Source organism: Cygnus olor, chromosome 10 (assembly GCF_009769625.2).
Source record: "Cygnus olor isolate bCygOlo1 chromosome 10, bCygOlo1.pri.v2, whole genome shotgun sequence".
Lineage (NCBI taxonomy): Eukaryota > Metazoa > Chordata > Aves > Anseriformes > Anatidae > Cygnus > Cygnus olor.
The window spans coordinates 6,475,950-6,489,002 of NC_049178.1; the positions used below are offsets into that span (position 1 = coordinate 6,475,950).

General features: G+C 69.7%; 3 protein-coding genes across 6 annotated transcripts in view; all 3 read right to left on the minus strand.

The window, feature by feature from the left end:
* Window positions 1-7: 7 nt before the first annotated feature.
* On the minus strand, window positions 8-4,373 carry APEH (acylaminoacyl-peptide hydrolase). Of its 2 annotated transcripts, XM_040568995.1 has the most exons (21): window positions 3,957-4,372; window positions 3,766-3,889; window positions 3,609-3,690; window positions 3,453-3,528; window positions 3,198-3,340; window positions 2,982-3,119; window positions 2,813-2,904; window positions 2,672-2,712; window positions 2,480-2,601; window positions 2,297-2,357; window positions 2,096-2,190; window positions 1,962-2,013; window positions 1,793-1,881; window positions 1,541-1,682; window positions 1,326-1,403; window positions 1,173-1,253; window positions 1,004-1,092; window positions 728-918; window positions 538-640; window positions 359-465; window positions 8-280 (listed from the first exon to the last, which is right to left on the minus strand). In XM_040568995.1, the coding sequence occupies exons 1-21, from the start codon at window positions 4,117-4,119 to the stop codon at window positions 160-162; spliced, it is 2,190 nt and encodes a 729-aa protein (XP_040424929.1). In that variant the 5' UTR covers window positions 4,120-4,372; the 3' UTR covers window positions 8-159. The 2 variants fall into 2 exon arrangements, with proteins under 2 accessions (XP_040424929.1, XP_040424928.1); XM_040568994.1 differs by having other exon boundaries at window positions 359-640; window positions 3,957-4,373.
* LOC121075574 (acylamino-acid-releasing enzyme-like) lies at window positions 4,361-9,018 on the minus strand. Its single transcript, XM_040568996.1, has 22 exons — window positions 8,953-9,018; window positions 8,074-8,203; window positions 7,865-7,991; window positions 7,703-7,796; window positions 7,551-7,626; window positions 7,311-7,477; window positions 7,103-7,240; window positions 6,926-7,017; window positions 6,800-6,840; window positions 6,602-6,723; window positions 6,414-6,474; window positions 6,242-6,339; window positions 6,113-6,164; window positions 5,940-6,028; window positions 5,726-5,864; window positions 5,570-5,653; window positions 5,406-5,486; window positions 5,225-5,313; window positions 4,925-5,115; window positions 4,753-4,855; window positions 4,576-4,682; window positions 4,361-4,509 (listed from the first exon to the last, which is right to left on the minus strand). Exons 1-22 carry the CDS (start codon window positions 8,962-8,964, stop codon window positions 4,404-4,406), a joined length of 2,199 nt encoding a protein of 732 aa, XP_040424930.1. The 5' UTR covers window positions 8,965-9,018; the 3' UTR covers window positions 4,361-4,403.
* A 217-nt stretch (window positions 9,019-9,235) lies between these two features.
* The window catches only part of BSN (bassoon presynaptic cytomatrix protein), a 75,095-nt gene continuing 71,277 nt past the window's right edge, over window positions 9,236-13,053 (minus strand). For all 3 annotated transcript variants that reach the window (XM_040568248.1, XM_040568249.1, XM_040568251.1), the window contains 6 exons: window positions 12,319-13,043; window positions 11,890-11,983; window positions 11,634-11,777; window positions 11,380-11,432; window positions 11,209-11,305; window positions 9,236-11,018 (listed from right to left, as the gene is read on the minus strand). In XM_040568248.1, the coding sequence (XP_040424182.1) occupies window positions 11,392-11,432; window positions 11,634-11,777; window positions 11,890-11,983; window positions 12,319-13,043 (1,004 nt within the window). In that variant the 3' untranslated portion in view covers window positions 9,236-11,018; window positions 11,209-11,305; window positions 11,380-11,391. The remainder of the gene's footprint in view (window positions 11,019-11,208; window positions 11,306-11,379; window positions 11,433-11,633; window positions 11,778-11,889; window positions 11,984-12,318; window positions 13,044-13,053) is intronic.

Sequence of the window (13,053 nt, forward strand, 5' to 3'; positions counted from 1 at the left end):
ACAGCACTGCACGAGGTGGCACACATTTATTTAGAGGCAAGCCCACATCCCCATTTCCATCCTGTGCCATCACTTGCTCCATTCTCCTCTGGTCCCGGTGCCATCCCCAGGACCCCCAGTCACTCCAAGGCCAGCACGGCCACAGGGCCACTGCAGGGGCTAGGGGCTGTGCCGGGGCTGTCTCAGGTGTTGGAGGAACCAGCGGGCACAGTTCCCAAAAACATCGGCCTCCGTCTCTGTGCCTGCCAGCGCATGGCCGCCCTCCGGGTACCACAGCAGCCTGGGGGTGGGCAGGGGATGCTCAGCCGGCGCCCCAGGGCTCCCTGCCTGCTCCCCCCGACCCCTGTGCCCCACTCACCGTGCCGGCACCCCACTGGCCCGCAGCACCCGGTACAGCTCCAGCGCCTGCGTGGGGCTGACCCGCCGGTCCCGGGCACCCACACACAGCAGCACCGGCGCCCGTACCTGCGGCACAAGCAGTGGTGGGTGCTCAGTCCCCATCCCTGGACCCGCCGCGTCCATCCCCCTGTGCTGTACCCGGTGCACCTGGGCGATGGGCGAGCGCTGCAGCATGGTGGCTACGTCCTCGGCACGGGGCACCCGCTCAAAGGAGTAGGGCAGCCCCAGGGACACGTAGCGCCTGCAGGAGGGAGGCGGGGCGGGGGGCGGTGACGTGGTGCCCGTGGCACGGAGCGACACAGCACGGCGTGGGGTGGGTGACTCTCACCAGTCGGGGATGTCGGAGGTGCCCAGCAGGGCGGGCAGGTTGGAGACGGGGTTGCGCAGGGCGCACGCCTGGTAGCGCTTGGGCTCGCGGGCGAGGAGGTGGAGGGCGATGAAGGCTCCGTGGGAGCCGGCGAGCAGGGCCAGGCGGCGTGAGTCGAGGGGCTCGCTGCGCAGTGCCTGCTCCACTGCCAGCTGCAGGCGTGGGGCACCCCGCTGTCAGCACCCCACACCGCCAGCACCCCGCACCCTCAGCACCCTGTCCCAGTGCCCCCCCAACCTGTGTGTCCGCCACATCCTGCTCACCCACGCGGGACAGCAGTGAGTCGATGCTGGCCTGCCCGAAGCCCAGAGAACCGCGGTAGTTCACTGGGGAGATAGGGTTTGTGGGGTGCCACATCCCCAGCGTGGCGCGGGGGACACCCAGAGCCGGGGTCCCCAGCACTTACCCAGGAGCACAGCGAACCCCAGCCGGCACAGTGCGGCCATGCTCGGGCGCCAGCGGGCATCGAAGACGGCATGAGGGCCACCTGGGGACAACAGGGACATCACTTGGGGTGCCACCAGCAGCGCAGGGATGTCCCCGTTGCCCCCTCACTCACCGTGGGGGCACACAACGAGGGGGTGCGGTGCCATGCTGCCCGCTGGGCTCAGCAGCAGCGCCTCGAAGGGCTGGGTGCCTGCACCGAGGAAGGGGCCCTGCTCAGCCCCCACTGTCCTGGGTACCCAGTGCCCCCAGACCCTTCCCGCCCCCCTCCACCCAAGGGCCCCCAGCACCCAGTAGCAGCTGGGTGCCTGGGGGCCCCTGGGCGCTCACCATGCGGAGCAGGGCTCTGCCCGCCGCAGGGGGGCCGGACCATCAGGGTTTTCCAGGTGATGCCGGGCACTGTTGGGGCATCCTCCACTGTCACCCAGCGCAGGGACAGCTCCTGACCCAACGGTGGCAGCTCTGCCACGACCTGGGGACAGGCGCTGAGTGGCACCGGGGCACCCCTTTCCCTCAGCAAGGTGTCATCGGCACCTTGCATGGCCCCAGTGCGGCACAGTGCTGTGCCACGGTGCTGCTCACCAGGCGGGGTGGGCGATGTGGGGCTGAGCAGGTGGCCACGAGCAGGTCCCACTGGATGGTGAGCAGCTCCCAGCAGCCTTCGGGTGACCCTGGAGACAACAGCACCCCGATGGGCGCCAGGGCTCATCCTGACTTGCCAACGCACCGCGAGCAGCCAGGCGCAGCGTACCGGCAGTGAGGTTGGTGACAGCGGCCGCCTCCGTGTCCACAAGCAGCAGGTCCTGCGAGGGGACAGAGCGCGGGATCCCGCATCACCATGGGGGCTGTGTCGCAGCCCTGCTCCGTCCCTGTCCCCCAGCTCACCGTGCGGCTCCGCTGTGGGGTGCCCAGCAGGGCTCGCCGGCTGTCGGCTGCCCAGCACCGCGGCGGCAGCTCTGCGGCATAGATCCCGGTGAAGGCTGCGAGCGGGGCAGGGCACTGCTGAGCTGGGGCGGTGGCCCCCAGCACAGGGGGGGCATCCGACCCCCCAGCAGCACCCAGCCCCGCTGGCTGCGTGGCTCTCACCACCCGTGGGCTCCTGCACCACGTCAAGCACCGTCACCGTCTGCCGTGTCTGCCAGGTGAGCTGGGGAGAGCCAAGCCCCGATGGGGAAACTGAGGCACGGGGGATTTGGGGACCGAGAAGGGATTTGGGGACCGCTCCTGTCCAACGGGGAGGGGTGGTCCAGCACGCGCGGTCCCCCTCACCATCCGCAGCTGCAGGCACTGCCGGTGGGGCCCTCCCACGGCCCCCTCCAGGTAAAGCAGGCGCCGGCCGTCGGGGCTCAGCCGGGGCGAGCAGGCGGCACGGGGCTGTGCCGACAGCAGCTCTGCGGGCAGCGGGGTCAGTGCCACGGGAACACTGGGGACCGAGGGCACCCCAGTGTCCCCAGCGCTCACCGCAGCGCCTGCTGGCCACTTCCAAAAGGAAAATGCCCGACCTGGGAAGGAGGAGCGACCCAGTCAGCGCTCCGTGGCTATGTCCAGCCCTCACCGTGCTGGCACGGGGTGGGCATCGCGGCTGCACCGGGGGGGGTTCACCTCCTGTTGGAGCAGGCGCTCAGCCCCAGGCGGAAGGGCTCGTGCCACCAGCCCACGAACACCACGCCGGTGTCGTCCGGGGACCACAGAGCCTGCGTGAGAGCTGGGCTTGTGCCGGAGCCACGGGCCATTCCCACTGACCCCCCAGGGCTCTGCCCCCCATCCTGACCTGGCCGGGGGAGACGTGCTCGGGGACACCCTCCAGCACCGAGACGCTGCTGCCCTCGATGTCCAGCACGCAGAGCACGGGGACGCTGCAGGTGCTCAGCGCCTCCCCCCAGTCCTCGTGGTACACGAACTGCTCGCCCTGCTCACGGCATGCGTGGCATGGTCACTGGCACACTCACCATGCGCATGGCACGCTCACGGGAAGCTCGCCACCCACCTCCTCCTCCTCCTCCTCCTCTGCCGGCCTGGCTGCCCCCGGCACAAGCCACGGGCTGGGTTTTGGTGGCCTGGGCTGGCTCCTCTCAGCCACATAGAGCAGCCGCGTCTCCGAGCGGGACCAGGCCAGGCAAGCAAAGGGCCCTGGTGCGGGGACAGGGTGCCAAAGCCCAGCGTGGCATGGGCGCAGCCAGCAGGGCCACCAGCTGTGCCGCCCTCGCCTGCACCCTGGGAGTATTTCGGGAGGGGGCCCTACCCTCTGTGTAGACCCTGCCGTGCTTCCCCAACGCTGTCAGGTCCACGCCGTGGCTGCGCCCGCAGCCATCCCACACCTGGGCGAGGGGGGGCTCAGCACGGGCACGCCATGCCCGCAGCACCCACCTCCCCAGCGAGCCCCGGGCACCTGCGTTACCTCCAGCAACTCATGGCCCTGCAGCGGGCAGCGGGTGAGCACGGCGCGGCGCTGCCCCGACGGCGAGTCCTGGCTGAGAAGCCTGCGGGCGGCAGGGAGGCTGCAGCCACGGGCACGGCCGCGCTGCCCCGTCCCGAAGCCCAGCCGCGAGCCCTACTGGTTGCGGATCTCGGCGCTGAGCGCTGCCCGGCTGGCAGTAAGGCCGCCGCCAGCGTGCTGCAGGCTGTAGTGCCGGCTGAAGCGCAGGAGCCGCCGGCGGCGCAGGTCTGGCTGGCTGCACTCTGTGGGACGGGGACGTCAGCGCCCGCCCGTGCCGAGAGCGCCGGGGGCGCGCGAGCCCCAACTCACCGGTGTAGAGGCGGAAGGCCTGGCCCCCTGCCGCCGCACCCAGCGCGGCGCGGGTGATGGCAGGGAAGCGGCTGAGCTCCCGGTAGCAGGAGCCGGGGTGGCTCTGCCGCCCCCCTGACGGCTCCCCCAGGCTTTCCGTGCCCCACCGTCTCCCCGAGGCCATGGGGCCGCTCCGCCGCCGCACTGGGCCGCCGGCGTCTGCAGCTCCACAGCGGGGCAGGGTGCCAAGGCATGTGCAGGCTGCCCGGCTGGGGCCAGTGCCAGACCCGCTGCCTTGTGCGCACCCGGGAGGGGCAGGGGGGTGCTGGGAGCTGGCACCGGGACATCTCCACCCTCTGCTGCGTGACCCCGCCGTGGTCACGAGGTACCGCTGGCTGCAGCACCATCACGGACAACCCCAGTGCTGAGCTACACCGTTTATTGGGGAGTGACAGCGCCGGGGCCCTCTCAGCACCGCAGGTGCTCGAGCAGCCACTGCACGATGTTCATGAAGCCGTCGGCTTCGGCCTCGACGCCAGCCAGCGAGTGGTTGTTCCCGGGGTACCAGAGCAGCCTGCAGGGCAGGGGGGGGTTAGCGCCGTGCCCGCAGCCCGCTCCCCAGCACCCAGACCCTACTCACCGCGTGGGGATACCCCGAGCCTTCAGGGCACGGAAATACTCCAGCCCCTGTTTGGGGGGCACACGGCGGTCGTCCTCCCCCAGCATCAGCAGCACGGGCGTGCGGACCTGCGGGGGGCACGGCTCAGCGCTGGTGCCGCAGGCGGGTGCAGGGGACGGGATGGGGACGGGGCTGTACCCGGTCAACGTAGCGTATGGGTGACTTCTGCAGCATCTCCGTCCACTGGGCTGGGTCCGGCAGGGCAGCCGGCACGTAGGGCAGCCCCGTCTCCGTCAGGCACCTGCGGGCGAGAGGCAGGGGGGCACATGCAGGGCCGGGGTCGGGGGGAGCCGGGGGGCGCAGCACTCACCAGTCGGGGATGTCGGTGGTGGTGACCATGGAGGCAATGTTCACCACGGGGTTGCGGACCACGCAGGCGTGGTAGGTGTCGGGGAACTGCCCGATGAGGTGGCACGCCAGGAAGCCTCCGTGTGAGCCGCCCACCAGGGCCACCCGGCTGGAGTCCAGCAGCTCCTCCTGCAGCACCCGCTCCACGCAGAGCTGCGACCGCAGGGGACATGCACCGAGGTGGGGACATGCCCGCACCCGGGTCTCCCTCCCTGGGGGCACCCACAGGGCGAGGGGGCTCGCACGTCTGCCGGGACCATACCTGCACGTCCCGCACGTCCTGCGTGCCCACGTTGCCCGGCAGGGAGTTCACACTGTCCTGGCCAAAGCCCAGCGAGCCGCGGTAATTCACTGGGCAAGACGGCGTCAGAAACCTTCCGACCCCCACCCCGGACCCTGTGGGCACTGTAGGGGTGCCATGCCCCGCCGCCCCCCCTGCTCACCCAGCAGCACGGCAAAGCCCACGCGGCAGAGCACGGCAGGGTACAGCATCCACCCGGCAGAGAAGACGGCGTGGGGTCCCCCTGCGAGGGGCAGGCAGCGGGGTGACACCACGCGGCCACAGCCAGCGCTGTGGTGGGGGGGGCGGCGGGGGGCAAGCTCTCACCGTGGGGCATCACAACCAGGGGGGGCTTCTGGGCAGTGGGACCCTCGCTTGGGCGCAGCAGGATGGCATCGAAGTCCAGGCCCCCTGCAGGGATGGTGGAGGCTGGGTCAGGGCTCAGCAGGGACGGGCGAGAGCCCTGCCGCCTCCGGTGCTCACCGTACTGGGGGTGCTCCTGCTCCGGGGGGGGCTGCAGGGTGCGGATGCTCCAGCTGATGCTGGGCACAGGGGGTGCATCCTGCAGGCACACCCACTGCACCTGCGCCTCCTGGCCCGCGCTGGGCAGGACGGCTACTTTCTGCGTGGGGAGAAGCAACAGTGCCAGCGTCCAGGGGGGCTGGGGGTCACTGTGGGGACAGGGACGTCACTGTACCAGCGTAGGGGGGCAGCTCGGCGTGGAGAACTTGGCCACTAGGAGGTCCCGGTCAATGGTGAGGACAGACCAGCTCCCCTGGGGCGCCCCTGGGGAGGACAGGAGGGTCAGACCTGCAGGCAGGACCAGCCCCAGCCCCAGCCCGGCACAGCACAGCACAGCACGGCACTCACCGGCTGTCAGAGAGGTCGTGGCACCCGTCTGCGTGTCCACCACAAACACGTCCTAGGGGCAGGAGGGCAGAGTCCAGCCCGGCACCGTCACAGCCCCGCCACGTGTCCCTGGGCCCCACAGCCCCTTACCTGCTGGCTGCGCTGGGCCGTGTCCAGCACAAGCCTCCGGCTGTCGGCCGCCCAGCACAGCGCCGGCAGAGCGCTGCAGTAGATGCCGGGGAATGTGCCTGCAAGGGGGGCGTCGTCGCTCAGCACCCCCAGCGCCCCATCTCCCCAGGCCTCCCCGCGGGGCTGTACTCACCCCACGCCTGCCGCGGCACGGCCTCCAGCACGGTGCGGGTGTGCTCGGTGTACCAGTCGTACTGCGGGAGACATGGGCCGGGGGGGCTTTGTCGGGCCTCATCCTGCCCACCAGGGTGGGGGCGGCACCCCCCTGCCCGCCAGCCCCCTCTGAACCCCCCGGGCACGTTTTGGGGCCGAGCTGCTCACCATGAGGAGGCGGCTGCACTGCTGGTGGGGGCCCAGGGTGCTGTTCTCCAGGTAGGCGATGCGGCACCGGTCGGGACTGAGCCGCGGGGACCACACGGCCCTGGTGTCCTCCGAGAGCAGCTCTGCAAGGGGACGAGGGGACGCTGAGAGGCTGCAGGGGGCCTGGGCACCAGTGGGGCCTGGGGGCGAGCCACTCACCACAATTCCCACCCGTCAGGTCCACGTAGAAGAGTGCCGAGCTGCCGGGGAGAGGCGGACTGTCACTGTGGGGCGGGCTGGGGGTCCCCCAGGGCTTGGGGGTGGCCGGGGAGGACAGGCACTCACCGGCGGTTGGTGCAGTGCCGCAGCCCCAGGCGGAAGGGCTCGTGCCACCAGCCCACGAACACCACGCCGGTGTCATCTGGGGACCAGAAGGCCTGCCAGGAAGGAGACAGCGCAGCTCAGTGACGGCGTCTCCCATTTCCCACCACCTCCCGCGTCCCCTCTGTCCCCCATCCTGACCTGGCCAGGGGAGACGTGCTCGGGGACGCCCTCCAGCACCGAGACGCTGCTGCCCTCAATGTCCAGCACGCAGAGCACGGGGACGCTGCGGGTGCTCAGCGTCTCCCCCCAGTCCTCGTGGTACACGAACTGCTCGCCCTGCGGCACGGCCCCATCAGCGCCAGCTGCGGGGCAGGGAGCCCTCGCCCTGGGGGTGGCGGGGGCCCACCTTTACAGGCGCGTCCGGCTTCTTGGGGCGCTCCAGGTCCTCATCGGTGGTGCAGTCCAGCTCCGGCGCTTTGCTCTGGAAGAAGGACTCGGCCTTGGGGCGCTTCTTCTCCGCCACGTAGAGCAGGTGGGTCTCCGAGTGCGACCAGGCCAGGCAGCCGAACTGGTCTGCAGGGAGGGTCAGGCACCAGCTGCCCTGTCCCCAGGGTCCCCCAGGGCCACCCCACCCCTCGTTCCTCACCGTCATCGTAGACGCTGCCGTGCTTGTCCAGCGCTGTCAGATCGATGCTCTTCACCTTGCGGTTCTGATCCCACACCTGGGGATGCAGGCACGGGGGGCAGCCCGAGCCCCGGGCCCCTTCCCTGCCGCGGCCCCCCCGGCCCCCAGCTCACCTCCAGGAACTGCTTCTCCTTCTCCTTCTCCTTGCCGGCGGCCTTGCGCAGGACGGCCTTCAGCGCCCCGCTGGGGGACTCGCGGCCCAGCAGCCTGCGGGAAGGCGCCCGTCAGCCCCACGCCTCCAGCGGCGCGGGGACCTGGGGCACGCGGGGACCCACTCGTCCTTGATCTCGCAGCAGGTGCCGGCGGGCCCCGCGTAGACGATGGAGGTCCCGTCGTGGAAGACGAGGTACTGCCGGCAGGACTTGATGCTCTCGGCCCGCGCCAGGTCCCGCTGCGACCACTCTGCGCGGGGACGGGGGGACAGGGTGAGCACCCACGACGCCCCCCTCCCCGCGTCCCCCTCGCCCCGTCCCCATCCCCGTACCGGTGTAGAGGCTGCAGTACTTGCCCCCGTACTGGGTGGTGACGTCGGGGCCCAGGCAGGCGGTGCTGAGCCCTGGGTGCTGGCTCAGCTCCCGGTACAGCCCCGCGACCTCCTCCAGGCTGGGCAGCACCTGCGGGACCTGCGGGCTGGCTGGGGGGCACGGGGCCGGGGCAGGGACCAGGGACATGGGGCAAGGCTGGGGGACCAGGGTACGTGGGGAGGGGGCTCTGGGGGTGCCAGGGCATGTGGGGGGCAGTTATTGGGGTACCAGGGCATATGGGGGGCTGCTATCGGGGTACCAGGGCATATGGGGGGCTCCTATCAGGGTACCAGGGCATGTGGGGGCTGCTATTGGGGTACCAGGGCACATGGGAGGCTCCTATTGGGGTACCAGGGCACATGGGGGGGTGCTATTGGGGTACCAGGGCACATGGGAGGCTCCTATCAGGGTACCAGGGCATATGGGGGGGGGTGCTATTGGGGTACCAGGGCACATGGGAGGCTCCTATCGGGGTACCAGGGCACATGGGGGGGTGCTATTGGGGTACCAGGGCATATGGGGGGGCTATCAGGGTACCAGGGCACTGGGGGGCAGTTATTGGGGTCCCAGGGCACACGGGGGGCTCCTATCGGGGTCCCAGGGCACACGGGGGGGGCTGCCCTGGGGGTACCGGGGCAGGGGGCGTGCTGCTCTGGGGGCGCAGAGCACCGTGGGGCTGGGCTGGGGCTCCCAGGGCACACGGGGGGAGCCTGCGGGGCCCGTGCAGGCACCGGGGGGGGGTTCTGGGGACGGCGGGGGGGGGGAAGCAGCGACGGGGCCGCGCACGTGCCGGGCCGGGCCGGGCCCCCCGGTGACGTCACCCCCCCCCAGCCCCTCACCACGGGCTCCATGTCGCGGCGTCGGGGGGGGGGGGGGGGCGGCACCGGCGCTTCCGGGAGGCGGCGCGGGGCGGGGCGGGGCGGGGCGGGGCGGGCGCCCCCCCTTGTCCGCGTTGCGGCGCCCCCTGGCGGGCGGCGGGGGCGGCGCGGGGGGGGGACCGGCCTCAAACCCCCCCCCCCCCCATCCCCGGGTCTCCCCGGGGCAGGCACGAGGCGGAGCCGGGCGCGGGTTCAGACCAAGTCCTTTTCGTTTTATTCCGTTCCCACAGAAACACCTGGGGGGGGTGGGGGGGGGGGGCGACTCGTGGTACGCGGTCACGACACGGCGGCGGCACGGGGGGGTCACGACGGGTCTCACAGGGCACGGCACACACGCACACCGTCACAGCGGCCGGGGGGGGCACGCGCCTCGTGGGGCACGGCAGCCCCCGGAGCCCCCCAGGGCCCCCCAGCCCCGGGCGGCCAGCCGGCGGTGTGCTGGGCAGGGGGCCCGGGGGGGTCCGGGGGGGTGCGGGGGTCCCGGTCCCCGCGTGCCGGTTACACACTGTACACGTATTTACAGCGCCGGAGCGGGGGGAGCTGCGGGGCGGCGGGGGGCACCCGCGGGGTACCCGCGTGGGGCTGGGGGAACCGCGGGTCCCCGTCCCACGGCCCCCCGGGCATCTCCCCCCGGCCCCTACAGCGGCCAGGTCCTCTGTATTCGATACAGCGATGAACCGATGGAGAAGGAGTAATAATAATAGTTTTAAATAATAATTAAAAAAAAAAACAACAAAAAAGAGTCCAGGCAAAGAACAGCAAGCACTGGAACGCGGGTGAGACCGTGCAGAGAAGTAGCAAGCCATGCTCTACAACAGGACGGACGGTCACGGGCGCTACGGCGACCCTTTGGCAGCGTGGCCCTCGGCGGGTCGAACATGCCACGAACTGGAGCTTGATACGCACAGGTGGTCGAGAGAGGAGGTACCCGGTTTGCAATGACACCCTTGCACACAACGTTGGAGCTATCAGCTATCGACGGGTCTCGTTCCGGAGTCGTGTTATTTCGTTGCATAGAACATGGGACGGGGCGCGCAGGGCGCTGCCGCCCGCGCCGGGCACCGGGGCGGCGCTGCCAGCGTGCGGGGGGCAGCGGGACGTGGGGGCGAGGACCGGAGCGGCCAGGCGCACCACAGACATCTCCTGCTGGCGGGGTGAGCGCGGCCCCCTGGCCCCTCCGCCGGTCCGAGCGGGCCCCCGCGTAATGGCTTAAGAAGGACTTGAATTGCACAGTAAGAGGAAGGATATTGGCAGAGGCGAAGCTCTCCTGATCTTGTTCCGTGGATTGTGCTCTTTTGTGGCCTCCTGCACTCTATTGCTTCTACAAACAACAGCCCATGTGCTAACTCATCGCACAAAGCAAAGAGGGAAGAGGATTTGGTATAAAGTCAAATAAAAAATCAATGAAATGAACCCAAAGAAACAAAAAAATGGAAAAAAAAAAAGCCCATCCCCTCCCCCCCCCCCCCGACGACGCCCCCTGCCCCCCCCGGTGCAGATGAGGTATACACAGAAATCAAAGTGGGATGATTAAGGCTGTTCTTCAAAGAAAAGGGGTGCCCGGCAGCAGGGCGCGCCGGCTGCGTGGCGAGGGCAAGCGTGGCCCTTTGAATGCTTTGAATGGCTTCAGGGCAGCGCCCGGTGTCGGCAAAGGCCAGCCCGCGTCTGCGCTGCCTGTCAGAGTCCTATGGCCTCGTATTTCGGTAGTGAAACAGTGTTAGGTCCTAACGGGGCGCGCTGACTCCCCGGGGGGGGAGCAGGCTGCAGTGCAGGGGGGCCAAGGGGCCGGCAGGACAGAGGGGACGGAAAGGTGGCCCTCGGCTCGCGCGGAGGGGAAAAACCTATGAAGATGCCAGAGCTGGGGTTCAGAGGGAGCAACTCTGCGTATAATCTTGAGAAAGGGCCGTGGGTCCCGGCACAGCCCCTCGGCATGGGGGTGGTCCCCCCTACGTGTGTCGCGCCGGAGCTGCTCGCCGCCATCTGCTGCGTGACGTCCAGCACCCAGGGTGTCACCCTGCTTTCAAAAGCTGGTGAGAGACAGAGGGAAAGGGGTCAGCCCGCGCGCAGCCACGTCCCCACAGGGAGGTGATGCTGCCATCCGGCTGGGCGGCTGCGCGACAGGAGGTGACGGGGCCACCACGCCACGAAGGGCTGCTGGGGGAGCAGCTGGAGCAGCTCCTGGTGCGGAGCTGGGAACGGCACCGAGGGGCGACTCACCGTTATACCCAGAGTCTGGCGCCGCGTGCTGAGTCCGCTGGCTTCTTCATAGGTTTTTCCGCTGCAACGACTCGATCTCCACTCGCTTCCCCAGCTCCTGCGGCGGGAGGGCGTCAGGGCACGGCAGGGCAGGGACACACCGGGGCACGGCATCGGCGCCGCTGAACTCACCTTGTGCCGTTCTCACCAGAACGAAGTGAATTTCTTGCCAAAAGCTGACACCGCTGCGGGGAAGCCGGAGAAGCGTGAGGATGGAAGCATCCTGATGCATCACATGCCCGCAGACCCCAAACCAAAGTCATCGGACTGTGATGCTTGCGCATCCCCAGCCGTCGGGAGCAGCGCATCCCGATGGAGGCTCCCGGCCACCCCTGTGGTGCCTGACCCCGTCTCAGTGCATCACCGTCTGCGGGGTGCACCCTTACCTTCAGTCAGTTTGCCTGCTTGTTCTGCTGCCCCTCCCGGCAGGATTTTGGAGAAAACGCTCTCTCCTTCCACCCCAGGCTGCCCTGTGCCTGTGCTGGCGGGGCCACGGGTCCCGGCTGCCCTCGGCCCAACCTTGCTGTCTGCTGGGGGACAAAGGAGGCTGCCGTTAGCAGGGAAAGGCCCCGTGTGGCTGACCCCGTGGGGGGGCCAGGCAGCCAGGACGGGGGCCAGCCCTGTGCCGCTGGGCGCACTGACCTGCTGCTCCTGGGGGCTGAGCCGTGGGCGCTCTCCCCAGCTGCTGCGGCACCTTCACCGCGGGTTTGGACGCGTCTGTCTGCTCCACTTTCTGCTGTGAGGCAGAAAATGCCTTTCAGCTCTCACCCTCCCAGCCGGGACAGCAGAGCAGAGCATCCTTTAGGGTAGTCCGGGCGGGACGTGATCCAGGGCTTGCTGTGGCAATGCCCGTGTACTGCTCCCCGGGGAAAAAACGCAAAATGCTGTGGGAAAGTGGCCCCACAGCCCCAGAAGAGGCAGGGGCGCAGGGATGTGCACCCTCCCAAAGTGTGCCATCTGGGGTGGCACGTGCATGGATTATGGCTCCCCATATGGGTCCCCAACCCTTCCCCTGCTAGCTCCCTGGCCGCAGCAGGGGCTTGCAGCAGACCCAGCCGTGCCCATACTCACCTGTGGCCCTGGGTGCCCACCCGGCTGTGCGTGCAGCGTGGCCGGTGCCTTCCCTGCAGCCTGGCCTGTCCCTGGCTGCTGCTGTGGTGGCCGGGACGAGGCGGGTCCCTGTGTCCTGGGCTGTGCCGAGCCCGCCGGCTGGGCAGCCTGCCTCGCTGCCGGCTGCTGCCGAACTGCCTGCTGCCCAGCCTGCGGCTGCCTGCCCGCCGGCTGCTGTGCGGGTGCTGGTGCCTCTGGCTTCTGCGCCGGGGTGGGCGTCCCGTGCGGCTGCGGCGTCTTCGGCGTCTTCTGGGGCTCGGCACCGTGGTGGTGCGTGGCGGGCCGTGACGGTGGGGCGTACTCGGAGGCGTTGGGGCCATACGGTGCTGGGGCGCGGGGCTCGGGCTGCTGCGCCTTCTTGGTGGTGGTTGGCGGCGCGTGGCTGCGGGGCTCGTGGCGGCCAGGCTCCCGCGGGTGCTGCTTGGCCGAGCGGCGCGGCTGCTCGTCGTGGCGGGAGGAGGCAGCGTGGCGCCCGTACTCGCCATGGTGCCGGTGCTCACGGTGCTGGGGGTAGTCGTCGTGCTGCCACGGGTCCTCGTCGGGCAGCTCATCATAGTCGTGGTAGGTGTGCTTAGCCGGGGGTCTCTTCTGCGAGGAAGAGTGGCCGCCGTAGTGCCTTACCCGCTCTGACCGCACCTCCCTGGGCTTATCAAACCAGTCTGTCTCCTCCTGACCCAAATGATAGGCTTCAGAAAC